Source organism: Miscanthus floridulus, chromosome 17, assembly GCF_019320115.1.
Source record: "Miscanthus floridulus cultivar M001 chromosome 17, ASM1932011v1, whole genome shotgun sequence".
NCBI lineage: Eukaryota > Viridiplantae > Streptophyta > Magnoliopsida > Poales > Poaceae > Miscanthus > Miscanthus floridulus.
In genome coordinates, this window is record NC_089596.1 from 17700916 (window position 1) to 17710299 (window position 9384).

Genomic DNA, 9384 nt, shown 5'->3' on the forward strand with positions numbered 1-9384 from the left:
GGTCTTGGGGAAGATGATTCCCTCATCCACTGTCCCCTTGACATAGCGCAGTAGCCTCTTCTCTGCAGCCCAGTGATCCTCTCTGGGATCCTCCATGAAGCAACTGACGTAGCCCATGGTGAACGCAATGTCCGGCCTCGTGTGGACTAGATAGCACAGACCGCCGATGATGCTCCGGTAGAGTGTTGCATCTACTTTGACCACAGTACTTGCCTTCGTCAGCTTCAGTTCCTCCTCCATTAGAGTTACGCACGGCTTGCACTCAGCCATGCCGCTCCGTTCCAACAGCTTTGAGGCGTACGCGCTCTGACCGAGCATGAGTGCCTCCTTCCCCTGTCTCACCTCGATGCCGAGGTAGTAGGAGAGTGCACCGAGATCGCTCATTTGAAAACGAGCTACCATCTCGCGCTTAAAGCTGTTGATGTTCTCTGCATGCGCACCGGTGACGATCAAGTTGTCCACATACACGCCGACGATGAGCTCCTCCTTCCCCGTCGCCGTGTGTAGAGCGCGGGCTCGGTTGCACACCTTGTGAACCCAAGCTCGCCTAGCGTGGTGTCAAGCTTGGTGTTCCACACTCGTGGGGCCTACCACAGCCCGTAGAGCCGCGCCTTGAGCAGGCAGAGCACCCTATGCTCTGCTCCCTTGACGGCGAAACCCAGAGGTTGCCTGACGAAGACCGTCTCCGCCAGCTCATCATTGAGGAAGGTCGATTTTACGTCCAGATGATGGACACGCCGTCCTTTGCTGCTGCCAAGGCTAGTAGCAAACAGACAGACTCCATGTGCGCTACTAGCGCAAAGACTTCCTCGAAGTCGATGCCCTCGCGCTAAACAAAGCCTCGAGCGACGAGGCACGCCTTGTGCTTGACAATGGCACCGTGCTCGTCCCGCTTGACCTTGTACGCCCACTTTAGGCTGATCGGACGACATCATAGAGATGGATCGATGAGCTCCCAAGTCTCGTTTTCTTCGATCGTCTTTATTTCCTCTAGCATCGCTCATCACCAATTTCCATCGTGCTCGGCCAGCGCGAATGTGGGTGGTTCCTCTGCACTGATGAGCAGTAGCTCTTGGTCATTGAGCACCCGACCCACCAGGCCCGAGGGCCCTATACCGCCGATGAAGTCTTCTAGCTTGTGGAACCGCACCTCCTCACCTTCATAGAAGGCATCCATGAACTCAGTGATGTCACTTAGAGGTGAGGCGAACTTGGTCGGTGTCGATAGAGTTCCCTATTCCGCCAGAGTGCTCGGCACAACACCTGGAATGCTCGGCACCCCGGTTGCAGTGCTCGGCACTACTCTAGGACTGGTCTGCACCCCTCCTGGAGTACTCGGCACCCATCTTGCAGTGGTCCACACCAATCCAAGACCCCTTGGTTCTACTACGGGAATGTTCGGCACCCGTCCTGGAGTGGTCGCCACCACTATAGGACCTCCTGGCTCCACTCCTGGAGTGCACGGCACCCCTCCCGGAGTGCTTGGCACATCTTCCCCAGCATCTCCATCACCATAGATGACCAAGTGCTCGACGATGAAGGTGCTGGTGAAGCTGTCAGCTTCCCCCGTGCTCGGACTGTTCTAGTCCTAGGCCGCCTTCTCGTTGAACATGACATCGCGCAAGACAAGTACCTTGTCTCCACGTGGGTCATAGAGCCTATACCCTTGGTACGCTCTGCATAGTCCAGGAACACCATGGTGTGCTCCTGTCCTCCAGCTTGGTGAGGATCGGCTTCGTCTTCCTGATGTGGCCGATGCAGCCGAATGTCTGGAGGAAGGACACGCTCGGCTTGCGTCCATGCCAAGCCTTGAAGGGCATCTTGCCCTTCAAGGCCTTGGTGGGAGCGCGGTTGAGGATGAACACCGCCGTGGTCAATGCCTCACCCCATAACCTTGCCGGCATGCCTTTGGCCTTCATCAAGGATCGAGCCATGCCGACCACCGTCTGGTTCCGTGCTCGATGTGGGATAGCCCTTGGACCATCTTCTCTAGCCAACCAAGCACATTGAAGCTGAGATGTCCGAACCGGGCATGCCATAGCCATGGTTCCTCGGTGTGCCTTGCTGCTAGGCACACCGGCTGCTCTATCTTCAGGTCGAGTAGGTACAATCGGTTTTAGGACCTCTTTACCTTGGCAAGAAGTCACTATTCCCAGTCCCTGATCCTGAGGACTCCGTCCTTGATCAGTACCTCGCTACCGCGCTCATCTAGCTGGCCAATGTTGATGATGCTTGAACGCAACTATGGGATGTAATATACATCTGTTAGCGCGCGGTGCTCGCCGTTCTGGCACCTGAAGATGATGGTGCCGCGCCCTCGGATTGCCACCCGTGAGCCATCACCGAACTTCACCGTACCGGTTACATCGTCATCGAGATTAGAGAAGGCTGCCTTGGAGCTTGTCATGTGGTTGCTGGCGCTAGAGTCTAGGTACCATCGCTGCTCCTGCTTGCCACCCACACGTCCGAGGTGGACTTGGGCGCGTGGTTCATCGAGGTTGATAGCCTTTAGGGCCTTCCTAGGTCCTTCCACCGTCGTCACCTCTCCCTTGTCCTCGGCCTCGACGCCGTGTAGTGTACAGAACGTTGTAATCAGGATAGTGGCCTCATCATCATCAATAGCTTGTGTCAGATGAGCCTCAACCTTCTTCTCCTGCTTGCGATTTGGGCACTCCCATACCCAATGTCCTGTCTTCCCGCAGCGATGGTAGGCGTTGGGATCGACCTGCTTCTTCTTCTCCGAAGAAGCTTGCCGCGGCACTTGCAATCGCCACTGTGGCTGGAGGAGGCTACCTCAGAGTTCCTCCGAGCAGCCCAGTCCTCCTCTGTCAGCAGCAGTTTGCCGCTGTCCTTCGTTGTTGTCGCCTGCTCCAGGCACTCGTCCACCGCCCCCAGACGGCCTATCACATCCTCAATGGTGAGGGTGGATAAGTCCAGCATCGTCTCTATGGAGAGAGCGATCTGGATGTACTTTGCCGGTACGGAGTGGAGGTACTTGGAGACCGTCTCCTCTTCGTCGATGGTGACGCCGTGACTCTTCAGCTTGCTAATGAGCGTCTACGGGCGGAGGGAGAAGTCCTCCACCGGTTCACCATCCTTGAACTTGAGGTTGGCATACTCCTACTTTAGAAGCTGGGCTGTCGCCTTCTTTGCGCGGTTGGAACCGACGCGCATCGCCGCAATAGCCTCCCACACCTCCTTAGCAGAGCTTTTCGCCCCCAATGGCTCCCTATACTCCGCCGGTACAGCAGCGAGGATAGCCTCCAACATTGACATGTCATCTTCTTCATTTGTGGTGCCCTTGTCAACAGCATTCCAGAGCCATCGGGCTCTGAGCTTGACCTTCATGGTCACCGACCACTCACCATAGTTGGTGCGAGTCTACGTCGGCCAACTGGTGCCGCTGACCTCCCGCACCGTGCGAACAACGACCTCCTGTCGTGGTTGGGCAGCCACAACAGTGCACTGCTGTCGCCCATCTCCGAACCGTCCGTCATCGCCAGCGGTTAGTCTGGCCACGGCGCTTGTACGGCTCCGATAACACTTGTTGGCCCGTCGATCTCCGGTACGGAGATATCCGACCACTCTCTAGTGTTGCCGAGCACACACAAGTAATGCCGACCACGAACTATCGTTGCCGACCACAGCCGAGACATCAGCGTTGGCTGGAGCTCTGTATAGGAGATGATAAATCTGAACTCTCTGTTTTTACTAAGTTGCAGTGGCAAACTATTTATACAACTCTATCCATCTAGTCCTAGTACAGCTGCCATGCTGCTATAGTGACTAGATCTGACAGCAGGGCTGACTTTGGCGCCTGCCCCTACTATGGCTACAGTGCGGCAGGTGAGCCGTTTCGTCTGCCCCTTCAGCTGCTACAGTGCAGCAGCAGGGTGCCCTTTTCGGCGCCGCCTTCCCCTGCTGCGCATTCATACAAGGGATGCAACAGATTATCTAACAAAACTGACCGATTCACATAAGTACATCCATTTCTAGTTGTATATCGTTTTTTTTATTTTTTTCTGAATGCAAGTCATCCTAAAACTCTAGTTATATGCTTCACCTTCTTATTCAATAATTATTTTGTCATTGAAAAATAACTTAGAGGACCACGCATTAACTAGGGGTATATTAGTCTTTTAATATTCTCCTCATTTCATCTTAGATTTGCTTAAATCCCTATCTTAGGACGGAAGAAGTAGACCTTTGGAGGAGGGTCAAAGTCGTGATATTCCATTATATTAAGAAGTATCCCTATCTTAGTACGTTCTCAGTACTTTCCCGAACCTACTAGTATATTTGCTCTCATGAGCTGCATGTAATTAAGTGGTGGTTAGTATCAGATCCTTATTCTACTGCTTTTGTTTAAATATTTTAAAAAAATGGTCATTCATTTGGTTTCCTTGTTGTGTCAAATTACCAGACAGCTAACTATGATAAGATATATATATATATATATATATATGTCTGAATGATTATGATACACACTTTTGCTTTTTAGCATCGAGATTTAGATGTGTCATCACTCGTCCTTCCTTACCGCGTGCCAATTATTTTATCTAATCAGATTCCACCACCAAACTAATTTGCTAGTAGAGATATTCCGCACTAATCAGATTCCACCACCAAACCCAGCTTTTAGTGCCGTTGGTTAAACTGAGTATCAACTCTCAAGGGCCTTAATTATTTTCAAAAGTGCAGTTTTTTTTTTAACGTTTATTCTTTGGTGAAGTAGCTCCATTTCCACTGGACAATCTGTGTAGGTGGTTATGCCGATGAGCAGAACAAGCAGAGAGAAAGAAAGAGGCACTGCTGGTAATAGTACAACAGTGAAATTAACATGTTCTCTATTTCTGTGTTATGGATTACACATATATAGCAGATAACAAGGTAATAAATAGCGTATAGCGGGTTGGTAGCGGATTGGCGTCGAGGTAGCGGATTGCGGATAGCGGGCGATATTGTGGAAGATAAGTTCCAATAGCGGCACTTGCTAATCTCACATAATTTTAAATACATATATCATAAATAATGAGTATAAATAGACATTTAATTGCACTCAAAGAACTGATGTCTCACATATTTAAATTAATAAAACAAACATGGTGTGCCACACATTAAATCATTACATTAAGAATTTGCAAAGAAACATATTATTTGCTTCCACGCTACTGTGGCCTGCTACGTGCAATTACGGCCTGCAATATCGCTTGCTATTCAAAATTACGGCCGTAAAGTTCCAGGTTGCAAAGTTCAGAGCGCTACCTCGTAGCGGTAGCGGCAATGGGAATGGAGCTACTTTTTTCTAGATGTACATCTGTACTGCGAAAATTGGGAGCGTGATTGTTCTCTGTGCCATGTAAACGGTCGACCTATAGTCATCAAACAGCGACTATGAAAAATTGTCTCCAATCTACTGTGCCAGCGAAAATTGAGGTGTGTAAGTGTGTTAAGGATGTTGATATTTTTTTTTTACTTCAGGGCTCCACAGAGATGCCAAAGTGTTTTTACATCCAACTGCTCAATCCCTTGAGCATCTAGCAAAAGAGATTTTAGACAACAAATGGGAATACCGATTGCTTCTCAAGCTAAAGACAAATGGGAATAGTGCCAAGCTATGGAATCTCCACCAGAAATGAACTCCGCAAACCGCCTATAAATAGAGACCACCATATTTCCACCCGCACCAAGCAAGCTCTCAAGGGCAAACGTCTAGCTACCATCCTCTAATCTCTCTCTAGCATCCAGCAGAAAACACTTGACAATGTTTCGACGCACCAAGACCACCATGGCTCCTCCTACTGATGGTGAGGTGAGGATTCAGAAAGTTGACAAGATTGAGGTCGTCCACAACATCCTCTCCAAACCAAAACTGTATAACCCGACTGCGGCAACCGGGAAGTATGCTACTGCTGGTCATCAGGAGGTCACAGGCTGGAAGAAGATTGAGAACCCCAGCAGGCCTAGGAGTGTAGTTTCTGTGGAAGACATCAACAAGAGGTCTGAAAAGTACATCACAGAGATGAAGAAACGATTTCTTGGCTAGCTAGTACCTGAGCCTGTGATGACAAGGTGATGAAGATCTGATAGTATATAGGTGTCGTCCATATGGAATTGGTTTGGTCATATATATGTATATTTGATATTACCCTGTGGGATGGAATATATGAGAGACCCTGTGGGATGGAATATATGAGAGACTGCTTTAGTTATAAATGGTTTTATGCATGATTATGCATGTTATGTATATGATATATAGAACATAATGTTGAGTAACAAGCTTAGTGTCAATATGCATGATGCCTACCAATGGTCAGTTTTCACAAAGCTGTACAGTTTCATATATACTGTTCCTTTTATGACAATCTGAGTAGGAAACAATCAAATGCACCGCTGCTAGACAAACATGCTAAACTAAGGGTCTGTTTGAAACAAAAGAAATAATTTTTTTTTAGAATTACACTTACCGAATTGGGTATTGGGAACTTCAGCCTTCAGGGCGAAAGCTGACACACGTCTTTCCTGTTTTCTTCTCTCTGATCCTGAATCTGCGCCTCTTCCTTTGTAACATCCAAATGGTTTACTCAGTTTTTGGACATTTTGGACCATGTAATATCCAAAGAACATGGCACCCAAAAGCTCATGTATTTTTGCATTCTTTTTAGTTTTGTTCTTTTGGAGTATCTTAAAAAAAGGCTAATAAGGATGCATTGTTATGTCAAAAGTTGGTGGGTTACACTGGATGAAGTTCTTGTATATTTGCTTATACGGTTCATACATATGAGCAACTTCAGTACTGGGAGATGTTAGAGATACAGACCAACAACAACAGGTAGACAAGTCTCCCAGGTAGTGGTGTGGAAGGCACCTGATGCGCTTCTACATCGTGTAACTGCATGCTTAACTTTGCATCGATCGACCAGTCCAGCTAGCTAGCTAGCTACATAGATATCTATTTAGAATGATTTGAACTAACGTGGAGCAGCCTGAGCAACACATTAGATTTGCATCAGTGTCTTGCAAGTTGCTCGATGGATCAAGTGGAAATTAATGCAAAAACCGCATTTATTGATTCCCGGACAGATTTCGATTTCCATTTTGATTGCATTGGGATTGTCATTCATGAATATGATGTCTCAGCGACAGCATCAATCCCTGGGTACTTTATGGCGTTTGGCCCTCAACGTAAGCTCAACACAGATACGTACCATTTCATCCCAGACTTATATGTCCCATTTTACCCAACATTTGCCGCTGATATTTAGCTCTTGGAAAGCAAGGTTCAATTTCCTCATGGAGAAGATTACAGCATTTTTATGCGTGATCTGCACCGAATAAGAACTTAATTCGTCTTCAGGATGCTTCCATGCACTGTTAAGCATGCTAGTTGCGACCTGGATTAGTATTTGCCTCATCAATTGTTTCTCTCTCCCACTTGGTGAAACAAAAAGGAAAATGTGCTCTTTTTTGTTACTGAAATACTGAAAGGAATTTCTTTTCACACATCTCCAGCAGACCAGCAACATACAAGCACTTGGTGAATGGATGGAGGAGATCCACCAGCTTTCTCCTTGTCGTCTTGCCAACATGCTACTCCTATATCACCCCCTCGATTGAAACACTCCCATATATCGCTTTATTGAGGTGTTTATCCTGTGGCTACACATTGTAGATGACTGATTCGATGACAGCAGTGAGATCGGTGACACATTCAATGATAATGATACATACCAGACGAACGGACGGACGCCTCGACCGCTCACTCCCGCAGAGCTCGCGCCCCTCCCCATTCTTATCCTTTCGCGTCCCATGCCCACACCCGACGATGCGGCATTGCTGCTTCCTGAGCGGCGGCGGCTCCTTCCCCCACCCCCGGCGTCCTCCTCCCCCCACCCCGGCGTCCTGCTCCTCTCCACCCCGGCACTCGATGTGGAAGCGGTGGCCACACCGCGGCAATGCGTGGGCCGTCGCCGTCAACCGTCGCGGTAGTCCTCGTCGCCACCACCAGCGATGGCCAGGCTCCGAAGCAGCCACCATTGACCTTTTGCTCCCGACCCCCTGCGGTCGGAATCGACCGGCGCAATCTCCCCCTCCCCTATGTTCCCCGACCCCTGGCGGCTCCTTCCCCCACCCCGCCGTCCTCCTCCCCCACCCCGGCGGCGCCTGTCCCCCAATGCCGGCGTCCTCCCACACCTGGAGCCCCCAATGCCCGCAGATCCGGTGGCCATGGCACTCCCGCGCCAGGCTCTCTCTCTCCCCCTATGTTGCAATTGGATGTTTCAATTTGTTTCAGGCGTTTCAGAGGTATGTTGCATTTGTTTCATATGGATGGGCGACGATGCCTCTAGAGCGGGATGGGCGCTGGGCGGAGGGGGCTGCGTACGTCATGGTTGGGAGCAGGGGCACAAGCGCGTGGTGACGTGTGGGGTGGGGCGCGGCGGGCGCACAATTTTGTTTTGATTCAATTTTACATGAGGGGGCGTGGCGGGTGCTTCGAACGGGTGCCGCGTCAGCCTATGGCCGGACGTCCGGGCGCTAGGCACTGCGAATTCATGTGCACATGTTCGTTATCAAGCACGTGGCGGACACATATACAACACGAGAGAGGAGTTTTGGTGCTGCAAGATGATCATGGTCCATGGTTGCTCGACTCAGCACCACACCATGCATGGTCTGCTCCAGGACCATGTCGTGTGCCACGATGATATAAGCTCCGCCTTAATGCAAAGTTGTGAACAACACAATGCTTCAACCCACAAGCTATGACTTCTTTTTGAACATAACGGCAGGAGCCCTGCCCTTGAATTAAGATGGGAAAAAAGAGAGTTTTTATGACATATTTACATGCAACAAAACATGACACAAGATCGAAATAAGAATGCAGTAAGACTGTATTTGCATTAGCTGCAGTCTATCATCACCCTATTCTTGGATCAAAATGTTGTTAATCTCTCTCTTTTTTTTAGAAAACGCAGGAGAGCTGCGCTTCATTGCATTAGAGAGAGAAAAAGGTCCCCATACAACTCCCTTCTCTCATACGGGGACCAAATATGAGAGATAGTTCAACAGAACAAAAACTAGCCTATGAAACAGAAAAGTACATGACCAAAACTTGACCTAGCTGTTTAAATTACACCAGTTAGGCCTAGGCCTTGCAGCTTCTTAGTGCCAGCCAGATACCAAAGGCTATGTTCGTCTTTGAGGTCTCTCATAATGGAATCGATCGAGGGAGCCATCCCCTCAAACACACAGGCATTTCTATGCTTCCATATCATCCAAGTACCCAAAATTATTAGGGAATTTACCCCCTTCTTGTATTCTTTTTTCACTTTCTTCAAAACCTTGCGCCACCATTCGGCGAAGCTGCGCTCCCGCTGCCTTGGA

General features: G+C 49.2%; 1 protein-coding gene across 1 annotated transcript; it reads right to left on the reverse strand.

Moving 5' to 3' along the window:
• Positions 1 to 587: 587 nt before the first annotated feature.
• On the reverse strand, positions 588 to 1904 carry LOC136515326 (uncharacterized mitochondrial protein AtMg00710-like). Its single transcript, XM_066508954.1, has 2 exons — positions 1696 to 1904; positions 588 to 759 (listed from the first exon to the last, which is right to left on the reverse strand). The coding sequence occupies exons 1-2, from the start codon at positions 1902 to 1904 to the stop codon at positions 588 to 590; spliced, it is 381 nt and encodes a 126-aa protein (XP_066365051.1).
• Positions 1905 to 9384: the final 7480 nt, after the last annotated feature.

What these genes read in the sequence shown, in the direction of transcription:
- LOC136515326 (XM_066508954.1), bottom strand. Translation starts at nt 1,904, where the DNA reads ATGCCGGCAAGGTTATGGGGTGAGGCATTGACCACGGCGGTGTTCATC. An exon ending in GAGGACAGGAGCACACCATG is followed by an intron (nt 760 to 1,695) that starts GTGTTCCTGGAC and finishes GTTTGCTACTAG; the next exon opens with CCTTGGCAGCAGCAAAGGAC.